This window comes from Leptodactylus fuscus, chromosome 3 (assembly GCF_031893055.1).
Source record: "Leptodactylus fuscus isolate aLepFus1 chromosome 3, aLepFus1.hap2, whole genome shotgun sequence".
Lineage (NCBI taxonomy): Eukaryota > Metazoa > Chordata > Amphibia > Anura > Leptodactylidae > Leptodactylus > Leptodactylus fuscus.
This window is the reverse complement of record NC_134267.1, coordinates 46418722-46434122: the sequence shown is the minus strand read 5'-3', so window position 1 is coordinate 46434122 and position 15401 is coordinate 46418722. Positions and strand designations below refer to the sequence as shown.

General features: G+C 41.5%; 1 protein-coding gene across 3 annotated transcripts in view; it reads left to right on the top strand.

Annotated features, from left to right (window-relative positions):
• VIT (vitrin) overlaps positions 1–15401 on the top strand; it is a 104297-nt gene that overhangs the window by 47622 nt on the left and 41274 nt on the right. For all 3 annotated transcript variants that reach the window (XM_075267504.1, XM_075267503.1, XM_075267502.1), the window contains exons 2-5: positions 13227–13276; positions 14414–14470; positions 14696–14852; positions 14966–15099. In XM_075267504.1, the coding sequence (XP_075123605.1) occupies positions 13243–13276; positions 14414–14470; positions 14696–14852; positions 14966–15099 (382 nt within the window). In that variant the 5' untranslated portion in view covers positions 13227–13242. The remainder of the gene's footprint in view (positions 1–13226; positions 13277–14413; positions 14471–14695; positions 14853–14965; positions 15100–15401) is intronic.

The following is a 15401-nucleotide window of genomic DNA, read 5'->3' as shown; positions in this document are numbered from 1 at the left end:
TTGAACTTTTAATTCTTTTAATATTTTTTAATATTTTTTTTAACTTTTTTTTTATTTTTTTTTTGCATTTATTAGACCCCCTAGGGGTGTTGAACCCCAGGGGGTCTGATCACTAATGCAATGCATTACAATGCTAATGCATTGCAATGCATTGCAAAAAATCATCATCTCTTTTGCAGGCTGTATACACCAGCCTGCAAAAGAGAGAATTTGCAGACCGGCTGGGAGCCTTTAACAAGGCTCCCGGCTGTCATGGCAACGGGGGGTCGGCCCTGGAGAATGCTCCAGGAGCCGGCGATCCCTGCCAAAATGGCGGCGCCCATGCGCCGCCGGGAAAATGGCGCCTCCGGCGCCTTTGACAGCAGCGCCGGAGGGGTTAATGCCTCCGATCGGTCCGGGGACCGATCGGAGGCATCAGAGCCGGTTGTCTACTGCTTGAAGCAGTAGACACCCGGCGGCTATGACGGCCGCCCGGCTCCCGGGCGGTCGCCATAGTTACAGACCCGACACGCGCCGTACTATTATGGCGCATGTCGGGAAGGGGTTAAAATCATGAGTGAGAAAAAAGCACCAAGACTATACATTAATATATTGTCACCGCAAAAGCCAATGCAACAAATGTAGTATATGGACAAACGAATAGGAGAACGGGTGTTAAAGGTGTTATCCATATATTGAGGATAGGACATCTGTTTTAATCCCATTTAGTTACTTAACTCTGGTGTTTTATTTGGTCCCATTGCCATAGGTCTGCCTGGGAGGCCCCCCATATACATCTGATGGTCAACCAATCCTGCCAACATCTACAGGTGGGCTCAGCCTACATTACCTGAACATAGCAGTGAAAGGGAACCTTATCTCTGGCAGTGTTTGCTGTATGGGTAGAAGGAAGTATTGTCTTTGGAACTGCTCACTGTGGGGGTAGAGGTGGTTGCCCAAGGCAAAGAAAATCCTGAAATTTCAACATTTCCTATTCCCAATATTGTGGATGCCAAAACGTAGACCACAACCATAAACATTTGATCATCATTAGATCAAGTCAAAAAGTTCAGGATTTGCTAACCTCGGATATCCCAGTTTCAGCTTTCTATAGAGAGTTTTGTTCTGGAACTTTGTTGTGATATAGACAGATGAATCTATGATATGTCAGTGAATAATACATATGTTGTCTAGTGTCATTATGGTAATTACAGTCATTAGTCTGATCCTCTAAGCCACTGTATTGTGGACATTGACAACCATCTTGGCAAGTTGGTTTTGCTCCTAAGCTACTGAGTTTTTATTGCTGATGAGCTGTAAACAAGTCCCATAAAAGCTGGTGTAAAATTCCTGAGAGTTTTGCAGATTAGAATAAGAGGTTAAAACAATTATTCACACTTTTGTAAGACGACCCTTTTCTTTGGTCTACTAAAAAAAAAAACAAAGACATTAGCTGGCTGCAAAACCAAACCACCATGACAGATCACCAGCTCTCATGAAGAGGTCTTCGCCACGGTATTTCAACATTTGCTATTCATCGTTTAGAACTCGCTACAGAAGACTTTGACAAGTGGTGTTTTTCAGTGAACTGAAGTGACCACTATGTTCCTTCAATTAAAGATGTTGAAAGTTGTGAGGAAGAGAAAAAAAAAGGACTCATGCTCCCTCGTTCCTCCATTCATTGAAAGAAAGGTTTATACAAAATGAATGGCGTATATTAGGAAAATTAATGATGTGGCAGAATGAAGCTTGGCGCCCTTCGTGGCTCGCACTTCCCAAGATAAATTGTTCAGTGATTAAAAGGCGTTGCTAAGTGCGCTGGCATAGTGGCCGTAAAACAGACTAAATACAAGAAGAAATGGCAGAGCCCAAGGGTTTGGACGCAAAGAGTTGTTCTTTATAATAGAGGGAAAAAAAAATCACATGGATTGAATGGGATGCCGTCAAGTCAAGCCTAAATCCGTTTTATCACTATCCAACCAGTCCATCGATTACATGGCACGCAACAGATTTATCAAAAGGGATTTAGTAAGAAAACTGCAGATCAAGTCACTAATAAATGGACTCTTGTTATATCTAGAAAAGGTTGGGGGAAATTTGATTTATAAAATACAACGTATGTGTTAAAGGGGATGTCTGACTCATTTTTATTGATGACCTTTCTTCTGCATCGGTCAAGAATAAGAGATCAGTGGGGGTCTGACACACAGGACCCCCCGTTGTTCAGCTGTTTGATAGGAGTTACACTGCACGCCTTTTGTGTCATAGCAGCCATGTGAATTACAGCCTTGTCTCATTAACTTCTATGGGGCGAGGCTGTAATCTCATAGCCGCTATGAAACTCAAGCACCTTGGCCCCTTGGCACAACTGATTGGTGGAGATACAGGGTGTTGGATTCCCACTAATCTCTTATTGGTTATCTATCTTGAGGATACATCAGCCAAAGATAAACTGGACAACCCCTTTATAGATATGGGCCATTATGTAGCAGATCATTTGTGTATATGTATAGATGTATATGTATACCAATTATGACATGACATAAGATAAAACTGCTTAGAGGACGTTCACACTTGTGCCCCTGTCCACCTGCCATTTTTCCGTCCTAATCTCCAGAGAAACTGCATAGGGGACGGCTTGCTGGTGGTCAGTTTTAAAGGGGCTCTATCAGCAAAATCAGGCTGATAGAGCCCCACATATGCGTGAATAGCCTTTAAAAAGGCTATTCAGGCACCACAAAAGTTATATTAAACTACTCCCCCCCCCCGTTTTAAAATAAAACCCTAAAACAGAATGTGATAAACTTACCGAACGTGCACGCTGTGCAGGCATTCAGGGTGCGCCGTCTTCTTCATCCACGCCTCCTCTTCCTCCGATGTCCTCGGGTCCCGTCTTCTTCCGGCGCTCGCGAACTAACATTTGCTAAAAAAAATGGCCTGGGCGCATGCGCGATAGCATGCTGCTTCTACTACGGCTACTGCGCATTTGCCCAGCCCATTCTTTTTAAGCAATGTCAGTTCGCGAATGCTGGAGGAGGACGGGACCCAAGGACATCGGAAGAAGAGGAGGCGTGGATGAAGAAGACGGCGCACCCTGAATGCCCGCCCAGCGTGCACGTTCGGTAAGTTGATCACATTCTGTTTTACGGCTTTATTTTAAAACGGGGGGTAGTTTAATATAACTTTAGCGGTGCCTGAATAGCCTTTTTAAAGGCTATTCACGCATATGTGGGGCTCTATCAGCATGATTTTGCTGATAGAGCCCCTTTAAAACCCATTCATTTGAATGCATTTTTAAAGCATACCTCCGGTGTCTGTATGCAGCCTCTCCATGGTGAAACAGGTATTTTTTCAAGGACACAAAGTCCTGCATGTCCGACTTTGTGTCCAGACAAAAAAACACTTTCCTGGCGGAGAGGCTGCATACGGACACCGGCGGTTTGCTTTTAAAACCCATTCAAATGAATGGGTTTTTAAACTGACCGCCGGCAAGCCGTCTTCTATGCAGATTAGGATGGAAACATGGCTGGCAGACAGGGGCACAAGTGTGAATGTCCCCTTAGTGAGTTAATATATTTTACCACATTTGGCATTTTGGAAAATTTTCTTCCACTTACACTTTTCTTGACAAATCTTAAATTCACAAATTCTAAGACATTAATGTTAGATGTCCCACATTTTAAAAATTTTCATCCTTAAAAGTTTCAAGCAAAAGGGGCATGATCAAGAAGAGCCATAAAAAAAAAAGATGTTAAATTTAAAAAAAAAAAGAAAGTGCAGACTTTTTTCCGGCTCCAAATATTATCATACATAGGAAAATGTGCCTAACACGTTTAGCAAGCCGCTGCAAATGTATCATGCACACAGGCCATTCTGATAGCTATGACAGCATTAGTACCATTTGTTCCAACTTCTAAATACATACTTTTTGGGCAACATTGAATAATCCCCATCAATGATCTTATTTTTAGTATGGCCTTAGCAAAGCCATACAGAATCCCTAGTAAGTCAGTTATTACAGAGTATAAGTCTTGCGCCTGGAGGAAATAGCCCTGTAAGAGCATTCCCTATGAAGTCTTGTAAACTAAAAATGCCATCTTTGAATAAAACACCGACACATAGATGTACAACTTGGAGCAAAGGCCTAACTAGAAGCTTTTGAGATCTAATGCAAAATTTGTCTTTGAACGTCTCCATCTACCATATGGCATTTATAGTGAGTCTTCTGATGTGGCAGAAGGTTCTTTGGGCCCTTTCAGGCACCAAGTCCAATAAACCCCTTATAGATACCAAGACCTTTAGCTAATCCCATGGTATGAGCCCATAATAGCCAGGCTATGGATGCCATATTACAGATCTGTACTGTATCTATGGGTAACTCGTTCATGTGCATGGTTCCAACCCAGATCCTTGGAGAACTTTGCTCTTCCTAACAAAGATCATATGGAGATTAGCAGAAAAATCAATGATGGTTTTCCCGGGAAATTGAGTGAACGTGTTCTTCTGTAAACACTGTAAACACCTCTTCACCCATGTAATAGGCTAAACCTCATTCATCTCAGTATGTATAGATTTCTAAAGCAGGTCTGACTTTGTGTGTCAACAGTTTAACAAGTATTGCCCTTTTATTGCATCGTTCACACAGCAGTGTTAGTTCTGCAAACAGGACAAGTGTCTGAGTGATACCATAAACTATCAAGACTCAACAGCTCTCACTGAAAAGACTTTCCTTTCAAGACGTTGTATGCTGGAACCAGTTACTTCCACTGTTCAGTCAGAGGTCAAGATACAAATCAGAAATGTATACAGTACTGTCACTTTAAGGACAAAAATATCTCCCATAACAATTGGGAATAGATTCAATAAATGCATATAGGGGGAATACACGTCCAAGTGAGCCCCAAGCTCATGTATAACAATATTATCACTATATAGTGACTGTATATGGGCTCGGCAGATCATATAACTGAATACAACACATATATACGATACATTTAGTGACTTACAGGTGACATATCTGACCATAATTGGTCACATTTCTCGTCTTTTCTATCTGGACCACCGCAACCAGTTCTTAAGTTGTGACTTGTCTCTGTAAAGTTTGCAGCACAGACATCTTTGGCTGCTCATTTTCCATATACCTGACCCCCATTGTCCTCACCTACATAAAGCCCCCATCCTGCTGCTAACCCAAATTTTAAAATATATCATATACCCCCCCGAATGAACAATACTCCCAAGTGTATCTGTAAACTAACATTGTCCCTGCCTGCTCCTTTTATTAACAAAGCCACATGTATTTTCTAATTAAAAAGGTCTTTCAGGTCATTAATAAAAAGATCAGTGGGGTTCCAACATCCAGGACCCCCAGCTGATCAGTTGTTTGAAGGGACTTGGCAGTTGTGCAAACACGGTGACTCCTCAGTTTACATTGTATCATTCATTTCATAGCATTACAGAGCCTTCACACGGAGTTTACGGTCGCTCATTCTGAACGTAAACTTGTTCAGAGTGAGCGGCGTAAAAAACAGATCCCATTGACTTCAATGGGTGCCAGCATATGCGCGATACCCATTGAAATCAATAGGAGGCTTTTTTACCTATTGCTTTCAATGTGATACGCGCGTATGCCGGTACCCAATGAAGTCAATGGGATCTGTTTTTTACGCCGCTCACTCTGAACGAGTTTTACGTTCAGAATGAGCGAGCGTAAACTCCGTGTGAAGGCTCCCTTAGTGTGATGGAACTAGAGCCTTATAGACTTCTATCTGACATGACTATAACTACATCACACAGTCACTATAAATGAGACAGTGATGTAAACAAGCACCATCAAACAACTGATCCTGAGGATAAATCATTGATAAAAATGAGCTGGACAGTTCTGGCAGATATATACTGGTATATGTCTATCATTTTCTTTACACATAAAATACTCTGACCACCTGTATTAATACTTTAGTGGCCATTAGATTAGTCGTCACTGCCCTTCTATGGCTGTTACTAGGTGGCAGCTCCATCCTCCTCTGACATTAGCTTGTATCTCTTTTAGGGTGGCTTCAGACTACTACTATTTAATGTCAGTTGCTCTTTTCCGTCATAGGATGAGAGCAATGGGCATTAAGTGACTGATGCAGACAGTGCCATCTGCATTCAACCTCATGTAAAAAACATGAGGAAGCCATAAAGAGCAGTGATCAAATCTAAGGCCCACAAGATTTTGTTGCAATGACACTGTGTCCCCACCAATCTCTACCATTGGTACCCTTCTTTGTCTGAAACCTGCTGAAGATGCAGCTCGACCCTGGGTCAATGTCACTCATCTCATGGATATGCCCCTACTTCCAAAGATTTTGGTCCACGGTGCTCAGAACAATATTTAATGTTACTGGCATGTCTATCCCTGAATGCCCAGAGGCCATCCTGATATATATGTTTAACATGACTCTACCCCGTCATAAAAAAAAATAAAAATCACACTTCATCTCTTGTAGGCTGTTAAAATGGTCATACCGGGAAAGGTGAAAGCCGATTACTCCCAATACCATATAAGATTTCGGAGCAATCCAGTGTAAGGAGAAGTTTGTTGTTCATATGCCAGAGAAACAATCCTGCTGTGCAATCATCTGGATTGACTTCCTCTGCATACCTGGCCCTCTATATATCTTACACTGTCCCATGAATGGTTGTGTCCAGGTAGAGTCCCGGGCACATCTATGTCTCATTGATTGGTTTCGGGCCCAGTTGCCTCTGATTCTGATACCTTTGGACAAACAACCAATCTCTGCTGTAATCTGAGGCCTGCTGTTTCTACCAATGTCATTGACGCACTTCAACTACAGCACCAGACAACAACCGTAACATATAACATGGTAGATCATTATCTTTCCAATAACTGCCATTAATTGGCTTACACTTGTTCATGTCATGAAAGGGCAGCCATGGTCAATAGAAAATTACCTAAATTGGCCTTTGTGGCCTCCAGAAACTTTTTAAACAGTGGGCCGGAGGCAGAGCAGGTCGCACAGACATCGGGAGCGGTGCCCTCCAATAGGATAAGTGAAATGCGCACCATGGCCTGACCCGAGCTCCCCAGGAGCTTCATTATAAATGTACGCCTGCCGGCGTTGTCGGCGGGGCCAGACAGAAGTGCTTGGCGGGCCGCAGTTTGAGGACCCCTGATCTAGTGCATGGCCAGCTTTGTCGATTATATATCACCATAAATAAGAAGAAAATATTTTGTACCTAAATCACTCAAAACTAAATAACTTTTCTAAAGGTTATATCTTAATCTTTATTTTAATTGTTGGTATCATTCATCTGGTTATATAGATGTGACATGTCAAAACAGTTGTAGTTGGGACCATGTTGCCAAGAAACAAAAATGTAAAATCTTAACTTGTCATAGAATGATATACTATAATATCTTTAATTACAACATCTATGGTATGGCTTTGAAATTCAATGTGCCAAATAATAGAAGGGATTGTACAGGCCCAACATTCCAGAAAATTAATAAAGTATCATTTACTAGATAAATTCAATCTATGTGTTAGAATCCTTAGAGACAAGGCAAGGTGGGCACACCCATGTTCCCCAGTAGATACTTTGATGTTAGCAACTTCTGGAATAGATCACAGTCATGCAGTATGACAGACTGACAGCTTAATACTTAATAGAAATGTATGACAATGGTACAGAATTAATGTACTGGCATAAATCCGTGTACATCACAAATCCTATAGACTTGTACGGATTGTATTCCTTATCTAAGATTAATATCCAAGTTTCTTGCTTCTAGCGATTACAATTGTAAGACGCCTGTGTGTGGTGGGTGTCTCAAATCCAAGTATAACACTAGTAAAACTAAATGTATTGAAGCCTACCAAAACTTTCTATTAGCCTTTGTGACATTAACAACCTTCCTGTGAAATTCTGTGCTGAAATCCACTTTGTCCCTTCTTTTTTAGTCCCCTTGTTCTCTATTATATAATTATAACCTAGAACAGTGGTTTTGGTGTCATATAAAAGATAAGATTCTCAGCTTTTGAGAATGAAGACGGTTCCTTTAATGATATTTCCTGCTTATACAATGATAATGACAATAAATTACAGCTAGCCATATAGCATCAATATCTGACAGCAAATTTCGTGAAGTTATCATATTTTATATTTTTACATAAACACAAAACAAAATGCTGAAAAGTTTACATCAATCAGTATATTGTATGTATCTCCACTGGATGCTCTCATGATGCCTGCACCTAGAGATGAGCGAGTAGTACTCGATTGAGTAGGTATTCGATCGAATACTACGGTATTCGAAATACTCGTACTCGATCTAGGACCACTCGCTGTTCGAATGTAAAAGTTCGATGCAGAATCAGCATTGATTGGCCGAATGCTATACAGTCAGCCAATCAATGCTGGTTCTTCTCCTACCTTTAGAAGTCTTCTCCGCGCAGCTTCCCCGCGGCGTCTTCCGGCTCTTCATTCACTTTGCCAGGCATCGGGCCTGGACAGAGCCGACTGCGCATGTCCGCTTGTAGTGCGGACATGCGCAGTCGGCTCTGCCCAGGCCCGATGCCTGGCAGAGTGAATTCAGAGCCGGAAGATGGCATGGGAATGCTGCACGGAGAAGACTTCTCGGAGGATCCAGCCCGACCCTCACTCGTGGACTTGGTAAGTATAATTTGATCAAACGTTGCCTACCCCTGAAACGAGCATTTTCCCCCCATAGACTATAATAGGGTTCGATATTCGATTCGAGTAGTCAAATATTGAGGGGCTACTCGAAACAAATATCGAACCTCAAACATTTTACTGTTCGCTCATCTCTACCTGCACCCTGATCTAACAGGAAACTGACCCTAAGAAAAACTTGCCTCTGCTTGGACCCACCTGTGGGAGAAACAACTCCTCTGCCTGGGGTCTCCACAGGAGTGTAAGACATCACTAAAATTCACCTTCAAAGGTGAAGAGTGTGTAACTCCCCAGCGCTGCTACAAAAAATAAAAATGCTCAAAAACACCCATTTAGTGCCACAAATAAATTCACAATACACATTAGCATTGTTATATATACTGTGGGGAATGTAGCTCAGTAGAAGCAGTGGTGCAGTCCCAAACAGTCAAGACAGGGACACAAAATATGCAGCAAACTGGTTTATTTAGAAAAAAAAAACAGGAAAATAAATAAACCTTGACTTCAGGCACAAAATAAACAAAACAAAATACAGCCTTAACTTCAGGCAAAAATAAAATAAAAACCTGCTCGTCTGAGCAACTAAACAGAACTGATAACTTAACTATACATGTGTCTTACTATCAGTCACATAAACAAAACAGGAGCAATATAGTCTCACCGGACTCAGGTTACAGGACAGAACCAGACACCTCCTTTCAGCCCATGGATCTGCACTGGATTGCAGGATCTGCAGCCTTTTCTGGCCCAGTAATGAGCCCAGGATCTACACCTGGGCTGAGGCCTACGCCAGATCCGCTCTGGACCACACATATGTCAGCAGAAACCTAGGGCTGATATACTTGGACTCCAGCACTCTGCCTGTCACCTTCTCACAATACTCACATTAACCCTTACAGTACCAACAAGGGTAAAAATCTTAACGCCATAATATGGATTAAAAAACATATTCTAGATAACTTAAAGTTATCTAACTGATAGGAAGGCATGCCTGCAGGACATGAAGATTTAGGGGAAGTCTAGAACTATCTGGGTTTACACATTAAGTTTACCCTTCAGTACTAGGAGGGCAATATGCCAACTCTGCCATATGCCTGAGGCGCTGCTTGGGTTGGGCATAACAGGGCAGGTCTAAGTTCTTCCAAATGTATTTACATGTTAGATTCACCTGCAGATTTCAGGTCATATTGGGGCAGATACATTCAGTACACATTACAATAAGCATTTATACGGCATATCCACTCTAATTCAATAGAAATTTGGAGGCATAAAACAAGTGTGAGATCAGATCCCCGAGCAATCCGTATACAGGACAATTATAGACAGCCCTTGAACTACTGACTCTATATATACGCCTAAGGTCCCCATAGCTGTGACACTTACTATACTTTGTGTAGCTACCAATTCCTTCCCATATTTTATGGTATCCGGAAAATAACAAGTTCTATTTAGGATGTCTGAGTATCTGCCATTGCTCACAATACACCTCAATGTGTATTTTTAATTACTAACCACACCGTGTAATGCATGATACGCCATATAATGAATAGTTTACTTTCACTTTAAAGTAAACCATCCTTTAAGCGACATTTTTGTGGGAACCTCACACTATACCCTTATGCAATGAAAAATAGCTGTTATATAAAATAAGTACGTGTTTTCTTCTGGTATGTCCGGCCTGGATTTACAAATGTATTTGTTATACTATAAACAGACAAAGGACAAAACCCTAGCTTATTCTACAGACGTGGATGCAGTATATTACTGAAATGTTAGTATTCTGGTAATCCCTGTAGGTCATCTTAGAAATGTGACCAGCGCTTATATGTAGCATATAATAAAAAAGTAATACAACATTCAAACACAGTTTACATTGTAGCTTCTTGACATTTTCAAGCATGTAGATTGCTGTTCATATTCACGCATGTAAATCGAGTCCAACTAATACAGATGCAAGGCTCAATTGTTTTTCTTTTACCCCTATCAGTATGTCTTTGGCGTACGGAAAGAAACCCAGGGAGAACATACAAACTCCTTGCAGATGTTGTCCTTAGCAGGGTTCGAACCCAGGACTCCATTGCTGCAAGGCGGAAACCCGGTGGACCACATTATAGTCTATAGTTTCCGTGGGTAACCACTTTTTAAGTGAATAAGGCTTCCATTTTTCGGGTTCCTAAGCGGACCTGAAGAACGGAACCGCGAACGCCAGTGTAAACCAAACCTAGCGTTAGTTGGACATGGTTTGTCCAATTCTAAACAAACGTTGACAGACAAATGTTATTGTTTTGTGTTTTTTTTTCTTTTTTTTAATGTAGATTGTGAGCCCCGCATAGAGCTCACAATGTACATTTTTCCCTATCAGTATGTCTTTGGAATATGGGATGGAAATCCATGCAAACACGGGGAGAACATACAAACTCCTTGCAGATGGTTTTCTGCCCTTGGCGGGATTTGAACACCAGGACTCCAGCGCTGCAAGGCTGCAGTGCTAACCACTGAGCCACCGTGTGGCCCCTCCAAATGTTATTGTTTGTATAATGAAAACTTCTACAATTTTCCTAAATACTTTCTAGGAAGTGAGCAAAATGAATGACAGCAAACAGAGAACTAGAAAACTGTAGTGAAATGATACAGAAATATAATAATGATGCAGAAAATTGTATAACTTATTATACAAACAATAATATTTGACTCTCAATATTTGTCTGAACCTGGACAATCCCTTTAAATCCCAAACATATACTGCAATCATCTATACATTTGTAGCAAAGTTAGCTACAAACTTTCTGCAGCTTTCTTTTCTTAACTTTCTGCAGCATGATAACTTACTGTAGCGTGATGTCTTATCAATAGACATTGAAACAGTGTCAGACCGGGATATCTAGGGCCTACCAGTGAAATTTATTTTAGGGGCCCACCCTACTGCTACTGGTCCATATACAGTAAGGGGGACCAGTGAAGGGGCCAATATATGGGGGACCAGTGAAGGGGCCAATGTATGGGGGACCAGTGTCGGGAAAACTGTATGGTGGACCAGTGAAGGAGAAACTGTATGGGGGGGACCAGTGCAAGGACCTGTATATGGTGGACCAGTGAAGGGGACACTGTATGGGCCCTTCACTGGCCACCCATACAGAGAAATTAGCGCCTTATGCCCTGTTCACATCTGCGTTTGGTATTCCGTTTGGGGAGTCTGCATGGGTAACCCCTGAATGCAATACCAAACGCAATTGCAAGCGCTGTGCTGTAAAAGCACACAGATTCCTTAGACTATAATGGGGTCCGTGTGCTTGCCACCCGCTGCCTGCACGAATCATGCAGACAGGAAAGTAGATTGTGAACTACTTTACTGTCTGGAAGATCCCTGCAGAGATCTGGCGGCAAGCACACGGACCCCATTATAGTCTATGGAGTCTGGGTGCTTTTACAGCACAGCGCTTGCAATTGCGTTTGGTATTCCATTCGGGAAGGGGGGGGGGTCCCCATGCGGACTCCCCCGGATGGAATCCAAACACAGATGTGAACGAAGGCTTACTTATATGTCTGTTCCCCAGAGCAGGAAGGAGTGGGACAGTTAAGTACTAATACTTATCTCTTATGCCATGCAGTTCTAGGACACAGGCCTAATGTGGCCTGCGGCCTACAAGTAGAAGGGTGGTGGAGCAGGAAGTCTGTGGCCTCCTCCGCTTCCCTTCATCCTTCAGGGGGCCCTGTGGGCTGAATATGACGTACTAACACAATGACATAATGTGCAGTGCAGGAGGCCTCCTGGAGGCTGAAGAGAAAGTGTAGGAGGTCATAGGCAGCCTCTAGTGGACCCCTAAAGCTGTGAGGATTCACCAGTATCAGTGGGCCAGCAAGAAGAGAAACATCTAATGGCAGGAACTATAGACAGGTTTTCGAGGTGAAAAACAGCAACTTTTTAAAATAAATTGTGTTTCATTTTTGTCCAGAATCATATGAACTAAGTTGTGTGAAATATTGGTGTGAACGTTAACTCCGCTCCAGCTGTATAAGCATGAAAACACTAGGAAAGGCAAAATTAGACTAAAAAAATAAGAAGGCTAAGACCAAGTACTGTCTTCTTAAGTGTTTACAGTGCAAATAATTCACATTTAACATAATTAACATGAAGGGGGATATTTGTAGCCATCATACAATATATTTACATAGAACCAAATATTCGCAGTATTCTACAGAGAATATATTCATACTCCAAGGTTAAAAAAGAGCTTACAGTCTAATTTCCCCACCACATACAGGAACTCATTTTCCAGGCGGCCACTTAAGCTGCCAGTTGCAGTATATTTCTGGACTGTGGGAAATTCATGTGAACAAACAGAGGATATGCAAATAGCAGAGAGGTGCTGCTGTTTTTGGAGACAACCACATGGCCACCAACGTGTTTTACAGTCTGATACACTATTACTGTATACTATATATTGATATTTTTAAGAATATTGTAAAATATGCAGTTGAGTTTATAAATTTTACTGAAAAATTAGTCTGAGACTAGAAATTATTTCTTGGTTTTTTTTTTTCAGCTATCTCCTTTTTCCTATGATGAAGGAAAAGTTTACTGCAGTTCTGTTGGGTGAGTCCTATAAAAATTCCCCAATTTTTCCATTTTTTGTTTACAATTTTACTTTTTTGTCTCCCAAGAGCCATAACCGCTATATGGGGACTTGTTTTTTTGAGGGACAATTTGTATTTTCTAATGGCACCATTTATCTCCTATAGCATATAGAAAAAATGTAGTCTGGCAACTCTTCCGATAATAAAATTTAACTTTTAATAGGTATCATAAAAATTACCAAATCATGATAATTGCAAATGAAAAACACAAAAAGAAAGAAAGAAAAACCCCTAAAAAAAACGCCAACGCGTTTCGGAACTCCATTATTCCTTATATATCTCTCTATATAAAGTACTGCAAAATGGTGGGAAAAAAAAATTGTTTGGGAATATAAAAAATGTGTATATTTTATTGTTTATTTTTAGATATAAAATATTTTGTTTAATATTTTTAAATAATTTTATATAAGGGTCTGTTCACACGGCGGAAAATTTAGTGTAATCGCTTCCTTCTTGGCTGCCAGTATTTTCGCCGTGGTGTAGCTGTGATGGGATGCCGATGCAGAGCATCAGGATCCCATCACATTCCGCTCTTGATTAGCCCTGAAAAATGGACCTAATCGGGAGGGAGTCTCAAGCTGCGGAACAGGCGGAATACGTGGCAAGATCTAAAAAGGGCGCTTCTTTTTTCCGCGTCCTGCTGCGATCTCTGCCTCCCATTGAAAACAATGGGAGGCAGATTCAAGAGGAATTCGCTCCAGATTGGGGGGCGGAATCGGTCCCCAAATCTACTGCAAATTCCTCCGTGTGAAATTTCCCCATTGTGGGACTATTAATGGATTATCTTATCGTTACACCATGCCTAGGGCAAACTGAAATACAAGTACTAGCATAGCAAGTCTGAGAGCCAATGGCTGCATTACTACTTCTGAATATAACATCTAGGGGGGTCAAAGACTGCAAAACTTAACTCATTTTACGCATTTTAAAGGATAATATTTGTCGATAGTAACAAATTTCACGCTTTGGACACACGACTGGGTGAAAAGTTTAGGCCCCATTTGGACAAATGTTCTACGTTTTTCACAAAACAATAAGACTGATCTATGAAGTTGATATTTATCTATGAAAAACCTGTTTTGTTCTTTTCTTATAGTTTTAATTCTGACATGTACATGTGTATCTTCCAAGAAGAACAGAAAGAATAAGCAGCGTATGTAATCCTTTTATTAAGCATCTACAGTGCCACCTAGTGGTCATATTAATGTATAGCAATGCTAGTAGTCACACTGTGTAACAGTGCAGTTGTTAATGAATAGACTTTTTCCTATTGTTCAAGCTAAAAGCAACTGATTTACATAAATGAATTAGTCTAATGACTACAGTGAATTATAGCTGAGTAGCTCACCCCCATAAACCTTATTGTTTATTTGCACAGATGCTCCTCACATTGACTGTGACATCAAAGCGGGCAAGATAGTCAACCCCGAATTCCTTGCAAAGTGTCCTGCTGGTTGCCAAAATGGGAAGCACCGTGTGTACGGCACAGACATATATGCCTCTTTCTCCAGCATTTGCACAGCAGCCATTCACAGGTCTGCAGGTTTGAACAAGTGATACCTATATTATTCACATGGTCACAACATGAACACACGACTATATATCGCAGGTTATGTTACATTGTAAATCATGTACATATGTTTTATAGCGGTGTCATTGACAACTCAGGAGGGAAGATTCTTGTTCGGAAAGTCGCTGGGCAGTCTGGTTACAAGGGAAGTTTTTCAAATGGGATACGGTCGCTTTCTCTCCCTCGTTGGAAAGAGTCATTTGTCGTAGCAGGTAATAGCCAACTAAGAAGTGCCCAGAAGTGTTCCTCCATGCTGATCATACAAGGCAGTCTTCATCTCTCTTAGGCTGTATTCACACAGAGTAACGCCAGGCGTTTTTTGTGTGTTTTTTGCACATAGCGCCGCGTTTACGCCGCGTAGCGCCGCGTTAACGCCGCGTATACGCCGCGTTAACGCCGCGCTATTTAGCGGTGGCGTTGCCCGGCGTTAACGCGGCGTAAACGCGGCGCTATGTGCAAAAAACACACAAAAAACGCCTGGCGTTACTCTGTGTGAATACAGCCTTATTATAGT